Source organism: Triturus cristatus, chromosome 1_2 (assembly GCF_964204655.1).
Source record: "Triturus cristatus chromosome 1_2, aTriCri1.1, whole genome shotgun sequence".
Classification (NCBI taxonomy): Eukaryota; Metazoa; Chordata; class Amphibia; order Caudata; family Salamandridae; genus Triturus; species Triturus cristatus.
Genome location: NC_140580.1, coordinates 40,199,133 through 40,213,102, shown reverse-complemented (window position 1 = coordinate 40,213,102; position 13,970 = coordinate 40,199,133). Strand labels below are relative to the sequence as shown.

Here is a 13,970-nt window from a genome sequence, read left to right as displayed (position 1 = left end):
GAGATAGAGACATCTCTGATAGAGATAGAGACATCTCTGATAGAGATAGAGACATCTCTGATAGAGATAGAGACATCTCTGATAGAGATAGAGACATCTCTGATAGAGATAGAGACATCTCTGATAGAGATAGAGACATCTCTGATAGAGATAGAGACATCTCTGATAGAGATAGAGACATCTCTGATAGAGATAGAGACATCTCTGATAGAGATAGAGACATCTCTAATAGAAAGAGATAGAGACATCTCTAATAGAAAGAGATAGAGATATCACTAATAGAGATAGAGATAGACAACTCTAATAGAGATAGAGACATCTCTAATAGAGATAGAGACATCTCTAATAGAGATAGAGACATCTCTAATAGAGATAGAGACATCTCTAATAGAGATAGAGACATCTCTAATAGAGATAGAGACATCTCTAATAGAGATAGAGACATCTCTAATAGAGATAGAGACATCTCTAATAGAGATAGAGACATCTCTAATAGAAATAGAGATAGAGATATCACTAATAGAGATAGAGATAGACAACTCTAATAGAGATAGAGACATCTCTAATAGAGATAGAGATAGACATCTCTAATAGAGATAGAGACATCTCTAATAGAGACAGAGACATCTCTAATAGAGATAGACATCTCTAATAGAGATAGACATCTCTAATAGAGATAGACATCTCTAATAGAGATAGACATCTCTAATAGAGATAGACATGTCTAATAGAGATAGAGATAGACATCTCTAATAGAGATAGAGATAGACATTTCTAATAGAGATAGAGATAGACATCTCTAATAGAGATAGACATCTCTAATAGAGATAGACATCTCTAATAGAGATAGACATCTCTAATAGAGATAGACATCTCTAATAGAGACAGAGATAGACATCTCTAATAGAGATAGAGATAGACATCTCTAATAGAGATAGAGATAGACATCTCTAATAGAGATAGAGATAGAGATAGAGATATCATTAATAGAGATAGACAACTCTAATAGAGATAGAGAGAGACATCTCTAATAGAGATAGAGACATCTCTAATAGAGAGAGACATCTCTAATAGAGATAGAGACATCTCTAATAGAGATAGAGATAGAGACACCTCTAATAGAGATAGAGACACCTCTAATAGAGATAGAGACATCTCTAATAGAGATAGAGACATCTCTAATAGAGATAGAGACATCTCTAATAGAGATAGAGACATCTCTAATAGAGATAGAGACATCTCTAATAGAGACAGAGATAGAGACATCTCTAATAGAGACAGAGATAGAGACATCTCTAATAGAGACAGAGATAGAGACATCTCTAATAGAGACATCTCTAATAGAGATAGAGACATCTCTAATAGAAAGAGATAGAGATATCACTAATAGAGATAGAGATAGACAACTCTAATAGAGATAGAGACATCTCTAATAGAGATAGAGACATCTCTAATAGAGATAGAGATAGAGACATCTCTAATAGAGATAGAGACATCTCTAATAGAGATAGAGACATCTCTAATAGAAATAGAGATAGAGATAGAGATATCACTAATAGAGATAGAGATAGACAACTCTAATAGAGATAGAGACATCTCTAATAGAGATAGAGATAGACATCTCTAATAGAGACAGAGACATCTCTAATAGAGACAGAGACATCTCTAATAGAGATAGACATCTCTAATAGAGATAGACATCTCTAATAGAGATAGACATCTCTAATAGAGATAGACATATCTAATAGAGATAGAGATAGACATCTCTAATAGAGATAGAGATAGACATCTCTAATAGAGATAGAGATAGACATCTCTAATAGAGATAGACATCTCTAATAGAGATAGAGATAGACATCTCTAATAGAGATAGAGATAGACATCTCTAATAGAGACAGAGATAGACATCTCTAATAGAGACAGAGATAGACATCTCTAATAGAGATAGAGATAGACATCTCTAATAGAGATAGAGATAGAGACACCTCTAATAGAGATAGAGACACCTCTAATAGAGATAGAGACATCTCTAATAGAGATAGAGACATCTCTAATAGAGATAGAGACATCTCTAATAGAGATAGAGACATCTCTAATAGAGATAGAGACATCTCTAATAGAGATAGAGACATCTCTAATAGAGATAGAGACATCTCTAATAGAGATAGAGACATCTCTAATAGAGATAGAGACATCTCTAATAGAGATAGAGACATCTCTAATAGAGATAGACATCTCTAATAGAGATAGAGAGACATCTCTAATAGAGATAGAGAGACATCTCTAATAGAGATAGAGAGACATCTCTAATAGAGATAGAGAGACATCTCTAATAGAGATAGAGAGACATCTCTAATAGAGATAGACATCTCTAATAGAGATAGACCTCTCTAATAGAGATAGACCTCTCTAATAGAGATAGAGATAGAGATAAATATATCTATATTTATCGAGATAGAGATAGAGATATCACTAATAGAGATAGAGACATCTCTAATAGAGATAGAGATAGAGACATCTCTAATAGAGATAGAGACATCTCTAATAGAGACAGAGATATCTCTAATAGAGACAGAGATCTCTAATAGAGACAGAGATCTCTAATAGAAATAGAGATATATTTATCTATCTATATTTATCGAGAGGGAGATAGAGACATCTCTGATAGAGACATCTCTGATAGAGACATCTCTGATAGAGACATCTCTGATAGAGACATCTCTGATAGAGACATCTCTGATAGAGATAGAGACAGAGACAGAGACATCTCTAATAGAGATAGAGACAGAGACAGATACATCTCTAATAGAGATAGAGACAGAGACAGAGACATCTCTAATAGAGACAGAGACATCTCCAATAGAGATAGAGATCTCCAATAGAGATAGAGACAGAGACAGAGACATCTCTAATAGAGATAGAGATCTCTAATAGAGATAGAGATCTCCAATAGAGATAGAGACAGAGACAGAGACATCTCTGATAGAGACATCTCTGATAGAGATAGAGACATCTCTGATAGAGATAGAGACATCTCTGATAGAGATAGAGACATCTCTAATAGAAATAGAGATAGAGATAGAGACATCTCTAATAGAAATAGAGATAGAGATAGAGACATCTCTAATAGAAATAGAGATAGAGATAGAGATATCACTAATAGAGATAGAGATAGACAACTCTAATAGAGATAAAGATAAAGACATCTCTGATAGAGATAGAGACATCTCTGATAGAGATAGAGACATCTCTGATAGAGATAGAGACATCTCTGATAGAGATAGAGACATCTCTGATAGAGATAGAGACATCTCTGATAGAGATAGAGACATCTCTAATAGAAATAGAGATAGAGATAGACAACTCTAATAGAGATAGAGACATCTCTAATAGAGATAGAGATAGAGACATCTCTAATAGAGATAGAGATAGAGACATCTCTAATAGAGATAGAGATAGAGACATCTCTAATAGAGATAGAGACATCTCTAATAGAGATAGAGATAGAGACATCTCTAATAGAGACAGAGACATCTCTAATAGAGACAGAGACATCTCTAATAGAGACAGAGACATCTCTAATAGAGACAGAGACATCTCTAATAGAGACAGAGATATCTCTAATAGAAATAGAGATAGACATCTCTAATAGAGATAGACATCTCTAATAGAGATAGACATCTCTAATAGAGATAGACATCTCTAATAGAGATAGACATCTCTAATAGAGATAGACATCTCTAATAGAGATAGACATCTCTAATAGAGATAGACATCTCTAATAGAGATAGAGATAGACATCTCTAATAGAGATAGAGATAGACATCTCTAATAGAGATAGAGATAGAGACATCTCTAATAGAAATAGAGATAGAGATAGAGACATCTCTAATAGAAATAGAGATAGAGATAGAGACATCTCTAATAGAAATAGAGATAGAGATAGAGATATCACTAATAGAGATAGAGATAGACAACTCTAATAGAGATAAAGATAAAGACATCTCTGATAGAGATAGAGACATCTCTGATAGAGATAGAGACATCTCTGATAGAGATAGAGACATCTCTGATAGAGATAGAGACATCTCTGATAGAGATAGAGACATCTCTGATAGAGATAGAGACATCTCTGATAGAGATAGAGACATCTCTGATAGAGATAGAGACATCTCTGATAGAGATAGAGATAGAGATAGACAACTCTAATAGAGATAGAGACATCTCTAATAGAGATAGAGATAGAGACATCTCTAATAGAGATAGAGATAGAGACATCTCTAATAGAGATAGAGATAGAGACATCTCTAATAGAGATAGAGACATCTCTAATAGAGATAGAGATAGAGACATCTCTAATAGAGATAGAGACATCTCTAATAGAGACAGAGACATCTCTAATAGAGACAGAGACATCTCTAATAGAGACAGAGATATCTCTAATAGAAATAGAGATAGACATCTCTAATAGAGATAGACATCTCTAATAGAGATAGACATCTCTAATAGAGATAGACATCTCTAATAGAGATAGACATCTCTAATAGAGATAGACATCTCTAATAGAGATAGACATCTCTAATAGAGATAGACATCTCTAATAGAGATAGACATCTCTAATAGAGATAGAGATAGACATCTCTAATAGAGATAGAGATAGACATCTCTAATAGAGATAGAGATAGAGACATCTCTAATAGAGACAGAGATATCTCTAATAGAAATAGAGATAGACATCTCTAATAGAGATAGACATCTCTAATAGAGATAGACATCTCTAATAGAGATAGACATCTCTAATAGAGATAGACATCTCTAATAGAGATAGACATCTCTAATAGAGATAGAGATAGACATCTCTAATAGAGATAGAGATAGACATCTCTAATAGAGATAGAGATAGAGACATCTCTAATAGAGACAGAGATATCTCTAATAGAAATAGAGATAGAGATAAATATATCTATATTTATCGAGATAGAGATAGAGACATCACTAATAGAGATAGAGACAACTCTAATAGAGATAGAGATAGAGACACCTCTAATAGAGATAGAGACACCTCTAATAGAGATAGAGACACCTCTAATAGAGATAGAGACATCTCTAATAGAGATAGAGACATCTCTAATAGAGATAGAGACATCTCTAATAGAGATAGAGACATCTCTAATAGAGACAGAGATAGAGACATCTCTAATAGAGATAGAGACATCTCTAATAGAGATAGAGACATCTCTAATAGAGATAGAGACATCTCTAATAGAGATAGAGACATCTCTAATAGAGATAGAGACATCTCTAATAGAGATAGAGACATCTCTAATAGAGATAGAGACATCTCTAATAGAGATAGAGACATCTCTAATAGAGATAGAGACATCTCTAATAGAGATAGAGAGACATCTCTAATAGAGATAGAGAGACATCTCTAATAGAGATAGAGATAGAGATAAATATATCTATATTTATCGAGATAGAGATAGAGATATCACTAATAGAGATAGAGACATCTCTAATAGAGATAGAGATAGAGACATCTCTAATAGAGATAGAGACATCTCTAATAGAGATAGAGACATCTCTAATAGAGACAGATATCTCTAATAGAAATAGAGATAGACATCTCTAATAGAGATAGACATCTCTAATAGAGATAGAGATAGACATCTCTAATAGAGATAGACATCTCTAATAGAGATAGAGATAGACATCTCTAATAGAGATAGACATCTCTAATAGAGATAGACATCTCTAATAGAGATAGAGATAGACATCTCTAATAGAGATAGACATCTCTAATAGAGATAGACATCTCTAATAGAGATAGAGATAGAGACATCTCTAATAGAGATAGAGACATCTCTAATAGAGATAGAGACACCTCTAATAGAGATAGAGACACCTCTAATAGAGATAGAGACACCTCTAATAGAGATAGAGACACCTCTAATAGAGATAGAGACACCTCTAATAGAGATAGAGACACCTCTAATAGAGATAGAGACACCTCTAATAGAGATAGAGACACCTCTAATAGAGATAGAGACACCTCTAATAGAGATAGAGACACCTCTAATAGAGATAGAGACACCTCTAATAGAGATAGAGACATCTCTAATAGAGATAGAGACATCTCTAATAGAGATAGAGACATCTCTAATAGAGATAGAGACATCTCTAATAGAGACATCTCTAATAGAGACAGAGATATCTCTAATAGAGACAGAGATCTCTAATAGAGACAGATATCTCTAATAGAAATAGAGATATATTTATCTATCTATATTTATCGAGAGGGAGATAGAGACATCTCTGATAGAGACATCTCTGATAGAGACATCTCTGATAGAGACATCTCTGATAGAGACATCTCTGATAGAGACATCTCTGATAGAGACATCTCTGATAGAGATAGAGACAGAGACAGAGACATCTCTAATAGAGACAGAGACATCTCTAATAGAGACAGAGACATCTCTAATAGAGATAGAGATCTCCAATAGAGATAGAGACAGAGACAGAGACATCTCTGATAGAGACATCTCTGATAGAGATAGAGACATCTCTGATAGAGATAGAGACATCTCTGATAGAGATAGAGACATCTCTGATAGAGATAGAGACATCTCTAATAGAGATAGAGACATCTCTAATAGAAATAGAGATAGAGATAGAGACATCTCTAATAGAAATAGAGATAGAGATAGAACTAATAGAGATAGAGATAGACAACTCTAATAGAGATAGAGATAGAGACATCTCTGATAGAGATAGAGACATCTCTGATAGAGATAGAGACATCTCTGATAGAGATAGAGACATCTCTGATAGAGATAGAGACATCTCTGATAGAGATAGAGACATCTCTGATAGAGATAGAGACATCTCTGATAGAGATAGAGACATCTCTGATAGAGATAGAGACATCTCTGATAGAGATAGAGACATCTCTGATAGAGATAGAGACATCTCTGATAGAGATAGAGACATCTCTGATAGAGATAGAGACATCTCTGATAGAGATAGAGACATCTCTAATAGAAATAGAGATAGAGATAAATATATCTATATTTATCGAGATAGAGATAGAGACATCTCTAATAGAGATAGAGACATCTCTAATAGAGATAGAGACATCTCTAATAGAGATAGAGACATCTCTGATAGAGACATCTCTAATAGAGATAGAGACATCTCTAATAGAGATAGAGACATCTCTAATAGAGATAGAGATAGAGACACCTCTAATAGAGATAGAGACACCGCTAATAGAGATAGAGACACCTCTAATAGAGATAGAGACACCTCTAATAGAGATAGAGACACCTCTAATAGAGATAGAGACACCTCTAATAGAGATAGAGACACCTCTAATAGAGATAGAGACACCTCTAATAGAGATAGAGACACCTCTAATAGAGATAGAGACATCTCTAATAGAGATAGAGACATCTCTAATAGAGATAGAGACATCTCTAATAGAGATAGAGATCTCTAATAGAGATAGAGACATCTCTAATAGACATCTCTAATAGAGACAGAGATATCTCTAATAGAGACAGAGATCTCTAATAGAGACAGATATCTCTAATAGAAATAGAGATATATTTATCTATCTATATTTATCGAGAGGGAGATAGAGACATCTGAGATAGAGACATCTCTGATAGAGACATCTGAGATAGAGACATCTGAGATAGAGACATCTCTGATAGAGACATCTCTGATAGAGACATCTCTGATAGAGATAGAGACAGAGACAGAGACATCTCTGATAGAGATAGAGACATCTCTGATAGAGATAGAGACATCTCTGATAGAGATAGAGACATCTCTGATAGAGATAGAGACATCTCTGATAGAGATAGAGACATCTCTGATAGAGATAGAGACATCTCTGATAGAGATAGAGACATCTCTAATAGAGATAGAGACATCTCTAATAGAGATAGAGACATCTCTGATAGAGACATCTCTAATAGAGATAGAGACATCTCTAATAGAGATAGAGACATCTCTGATAGAGACATCTCTAATAGAGATAGAGACATCTCTAATAGAGATAGAGACATCTCTGATAGAGACATCTCTAATAGAGATAGAGACATCTCTAATAGAGATAGAGACATCTCTAATAGAGATAGAGATAGAGACACCTCTAATAGAGATAGAGACACCGCTAATAGAGATAGAGACACCTCTAATAGAGATAGAGACACCTCTAATAGAGATAGAGACACCTCTAATAGAGATAGAGACACCTCTAATAGAGATAGAGACACCTCTAATAGAGATAGAGACAGAGACATCTCTAATAGAGATAGAGACAGAGACATCTCTAATAGAGATAGAGACAGAGACATCTCTAATAGAGATAGAGACAGAGACATCTCTAATAGAGATAGAGACAGACATCTCTAATAGAGATAGAGACATCTCAAATAGAGATAGAGACATCTCAAATAGAGATAGAGACATCTCAAATAGAGATAGAGACATCTCAAATAGAGATAGAGACATCTCTAATAGAGATAGAGACATCTCTAATAGAGATAGAGACATCTCTAATAGAGATAGAGACATCTCTAATAGAGATAGAGACATCTCTAATAGAGATAGAGACATCTCTAATAGAAATAGACATCTCTAATAGAAATAGAGATAGAGATAAATATATCTATATTTATCGAGATAGAGACATCTCTAATAGAGAGAGATAGAGACATCTCTAATAGAGAGAGATAGAGACACCTCTAATAGAGATAGAGACATCTCTAATAGAGATAGAGACATCTCTAATAGAGATAGAGACATCTCTAATAGAGATAGAGACATCTCTAATAGAGATAGAGACATCTCTAATAGAGACAGAGATCTCTAATAGAGACAGAGATCTCTAATAGAGACAGATATCTCTAATAGAAATAGAGATATATTTATCTATATTTATCGAGAGGGAGATAGAGACATCTCTGATAGAGACATCTCTGATAGAGACATCTCTGATAGAGACATCTCTGATAGAGACATCTCTGATAGAGATAGAGACAGAGACAGAGACATCTCTGATAGAGATAGAGACAGAGACAGAGACATCTCTAATAGAGATAGACATCTCTAATAGAAATAGAGATAGAGATAGAGATATCACTAATAGAGATAGAGATAGAGACATCTCTGATAGAGATAGAGACATCTGAGATAGAGACATCTCTGATAGAGACATCTCTGATAGAGACATCTCTGATAGAGACATCTCTGATAGAGACATCTCTGATAGAGACATCTCTGATAGAGACATCTCTGATAGAGACATCTCTGATAGAGACATCTCTGATAGAGACATCTCTGATAGAGACATCTCTGATAGAGACATCTCTAATAGAGATAGAGACATCTCTAATAGAGATAGAGACATCTCTAATAGAGATAGAGACATCTCTAATAGAGATAGAGACATCTCTAATAGAGATAGAGACATCTCTAATAGAGATAGAGACATCTCTAATAGAGACATCTCTAATAGAGACAGAGATATCTCTAATAGAGACAGAGATCTCTAATAGAGACAGAGATCTCTAATAGAAATAGAGATATATTTATCTATCTATATTTATCGAGAGGGAGATAGAGACATCTGAGATAGAGACATCTCTGATAGAGACATCTCTGATAGAGACATCTCTGATAGAGACATCTCTGATAGAGATAGACAGAGACAGAGACATCTCTAATAGAGATAGAGACAGAGACATCTCAAATAGAGATAGAGACATCTCAAATAGAGATAGAGACATCTCAAATAGAGATAGAGACATCTCAAATAGAGATAGAGACATCTCAAATAGAGATAGAGACATCTCTAATAGAGATAGAGACATCTCTAATAGAGATAGAGACATCTCTAATAGAGATAGAGACATCTCTAATAGAGATAGAGACATCTCTAATAGAGATAGAGACATCTCTAATAGAGATAGAGACATCTCTAATAGAGATAGAGACATCTCTAATAGAGATAGACATCTCTAATAGAGATAGACATCTCTAATAGAAATAGACATCTCTAATAGAAATAGAGATAGAGATAAATATATCTATATTTATCGAGATAGAGACATCTCTAATAGAGAGAGATAGAGACATCTCTAATAGAGATAGAGACATCTCTAATAGAGATAGAGACATCTCTAATAGAGATAGAGACATCTCTAATAGAGATAGAGACATCTCTAATAGAGATAGAGACATCTCTAATAGAGATAGAGACATCTCTAATAGAGATAGAGACATCTCTAATAGAGAGAGACATCTCTAATAGAGACAGATATCTCTAATAGAAATAGAGATATATTTATCTATCTATATTTATCGAGAGGGAGATAGAGACATCTCTGATAGAGATAGAGACAGAGACAGAGACATCTCTAATAGAGATAGAGACATCTCTAATAGAAATAGAGATAGAGATATCACTAATAGAGATAGAGATAGACAACTCTAATAGAGATAGAGATAGAGACATCTCTGATAGAGATAGAGACATCTCTAATAGAGATAGAGACATCTCTAATAGAGATAGAGACATCTCTAATAGAGAGAGATAGAGACACCTCTAATAGAGATAGAGACATCTCTAATAGAGATAGAGACATCTCTAATAGAGATAGAGACATCTCTAATAGGATAGAGACATCTCTAATAGAGATAGAGACATCTCTAATAGAGATAGAGACATCTCTAATAGAGATAGAGACATCTCTAATAGAGACATCTCTAATAGAGACAGAGATATCTCTAATAGAGACAGAGATCTCTAATAGAGACAGATATCTCTAATAGAAATAGAGATATATTTATCTATCTATATTTATCGAGAGGGAGATAGAGACATCTCTGATAGAGACATCTCTGATAGAGACATCTCTGATAGAGACATCTCTGATAGAGACATCTCTGATAGAGATAGAGACAGAGACATCACTAATAGAGATAGACAACTCTAATAGAGATAGAGATAGAGACATCTCTGATAGAGATAGAGACATCTCTAATAGAGATAGAGTCATCTCTAATAGAGATAGAGACATCTCTAATAGAGATAGAGTCATCTCTAATAGAGATAGAGTCATCTCTAATAGAGATAGAGACATCTCTAATAGAGATAGAGACATCTCTAATAGAGATAGACATCTCTAATAGAGATAGAGACATCTCTAATAGAGATAGAGACATCTCTAATAGAGATAGAGACATCTCTAATAGAGATAGAGACATCTCTAATAGAGATAGAGACAGACATCTCTGATAGAGATAGACATCTCTAATAGAGATAGAGACATCTCTAATAGAGACAGAGACATCTCTAATAGAGATAGAGACATCTCTAATAGAGATAGAGACATCTCTAATAGAGATAGAGACATCTCTAATAGAGATAGAGACATCTCTAATAGAGATAGAGACATCTCTAATAGAGACAGAGACATCTCTAATAGAGACAGAGACATCTCTAATAGAGACAGAGACATCTCTAATAGAGACAGAGACATCTCTAATAGAGACAGAGACATCTCTAATAGAGACAGAGACATCTCTAATAGAGATAGAGACATCTCTAATAGAGATATCTCTAATAGAGACAAAGATAGAGATAAATATATCTATATTTATCGAGATAGAGATAGAGATATCACTAATAGAGACATCTCAAATAGAGATAGAGACATCTCAAATAGAGATAGAGACATCTCAAATAGAGAGACATCTCAAATAGAGAGACATCTCTAACAGAGATAGAGACATCTCTAACAGAGATAGAGACGTCTCTAACAGAGATAGAGACGTCTCTAACAGAGATAGAGACGTCTCTAACAGAGATAGAGACGTCTCTAACAGAGATAGAGACGTCTCTAACAGAGATAGAGACGTCTCTAACAGAGATAGAGACGTCTCTAACAGAGATAGAGACGTCTCTAACAGAGATAGAGACGTCTCTAACAGAGATAGAGACATCTCCAACAGAGATAGAGACATCTCCAACAGAGATAGAGACATCTCCAACAGAGATAGAGACATCTCCAACAGAGATAGAGACATCTCCAACAGAGATAGAGACATCTCCAACAGAGATAGAGACATCTCTAACAGAGATAGAGACATCTCCAACAGAGATAGAGACATCTCTAACAGAGATAGAGACATCTCCAACAGAGATAGAGACATCTCCAACAGAGATAGAGACATCTCCAACAGAGATAGAGACATCTCCAACAGAGATAGAGACATCTCTAATAGAGACAGAGATAGAGACATCTCTAATAGAGACAGAGATAGAGACATCTCCAATAGAGATAGAGACATCTCCAATAGAGACAGAGATAGAGACATCTCCAATAGAGATAGAGACATCTCTAATAGAGATAGATAGAGATAGAGACATCTCTAATAGAGATAGAGATAGAGACATCTCTGATAGAGATAGAGATAGAGACATCTCTGATAGAGATAGAGACATCTCTGATAGAGATAGAGACATCTCCGATAGAGATAGAGACATCTCCGATAGAGATAGAGACATCTCCGATAGAGATAGAGACATCTCCGATAGAGATAGAGACATCTCCGATAGAGATAGAGACATCTCCGATAGAGATAGAGACATCTCCGATAGAGATAGAGACATCTCCGATAGAGATAGAGACATCTCCGATAGAGATAGAGACATCTCCGATAGAGATAGAGACATCTCTGATAGAGATAGAGACATCTCTAATAGAAATAGAGACATCTCTAATAGAGATAGACATCTCTAATAGAGATAGACATCTCTAATAGAGATAGACATCTCTAATAGAGATAGACATCTCTAATAGAGATAGACATCTCTAATAGAGAGACAGATAGAGACATGTCTAATAGAGATAGAGACATCTCTAATAGAGATAGATACATCTCTAATAGAGATAGATACATCTCTAATAGAGATAGATACATCTCTAATAGAGATAGAGATAGAGACATCTCTAATAGAGATAGAGATAGATACATCTCTAATAGAGATAGAGATAGAGACATCTCTAATAGAGATAGAGACATCTCTAATAGAGATAGAGACATCTCTAATAGAGATAGAGACATCTCTAATAGAGATAGAGACATCTCTAATAGAGATAGAGACATCTCTAATAGAGATAGAGACATCTCTAATAGAGATAGACATCTCTAATAGAGATCGAGATCGAGACATCTCTAATAGAGATAGAGACATCTCTAATAGAGATAGAGACATCTCTAATAGAGATAGAGACATCTCTAATAGAGATATCTCTAATAGAGATAGAGACATCTCTAATAGAGATATCTCTAATAGAGATAGAGATTGAGATAAATATATCTATATTTATCGAGATAGAGATAGAGTTTTTGCCAATAAGTGCTTGCTTCCATTTACTGTGCCAGGGCTACAATATATGGCTGGCTCAATAAGGCCCACCCCCCTTTCATCCATTGCTTTATAGAACCATGTACAGCTAGGTCTTAGGCACTCATGGGACTCACCAGTCAAAACCCTCATGGCTCCATGCACTGCATTCAGATCTCCACTGACGAGCATCTCCATCAGCAAGTTGAAAAGCTGAGGCCAGGCCTCAGGCCAGTCCCAGTGTGCTATCGCAGATACCGCATAGGCCACGCTGGAGCGCACCTTGCTGATTGACTCCCTCAGCCCGTTGGGAAGCAGCTGCCTGATGACCATTTTCGCCTGCAAAATCAAAAGCAGTACAGTTTGAGGCATACCTAAAAAAAATAGGATGAACTAGGGCACATGGAATAAAGTAATCGCTGCAGGAAAAACTAATTTAAAAAAGCTACAAGAGACCTTTTCCTGCAGACACCTAGCTGACCAGTGGCAAGCCGACCAGGACTGGGCCCTCCTGTTGGCCTACTCTGTGAATTTTTAAGTGCCT

At 35.1% G+C, this 13,970-nt stretch overlaps 1 protein-coding gene across 3 annotated transcripts in view; it reads right to left on the bottom strand.

Annotated features, from left to right (window-relative positions):
* The window catches only part of IPO9 (importin 9), a 595,516-nt gene that overhangs the window by 513,784 nt on the left and 67,762 nt on the right, over positions 1-13,970 (bottom strand). For all 3 annotated transcript variants that reach the window (XM_085600586.1, XM_085600577.1, XM_085600596.1), the window contains one exon: positions 13,564-13,765. In XM_085600586.1, coding sequence (XP_085456712.1) covers positions 13,564-13,765 — 202 coding nt within the window. The remainder of the gene's footprint in view (positions 1-13,563; positions 13,766-13,970) is intronic.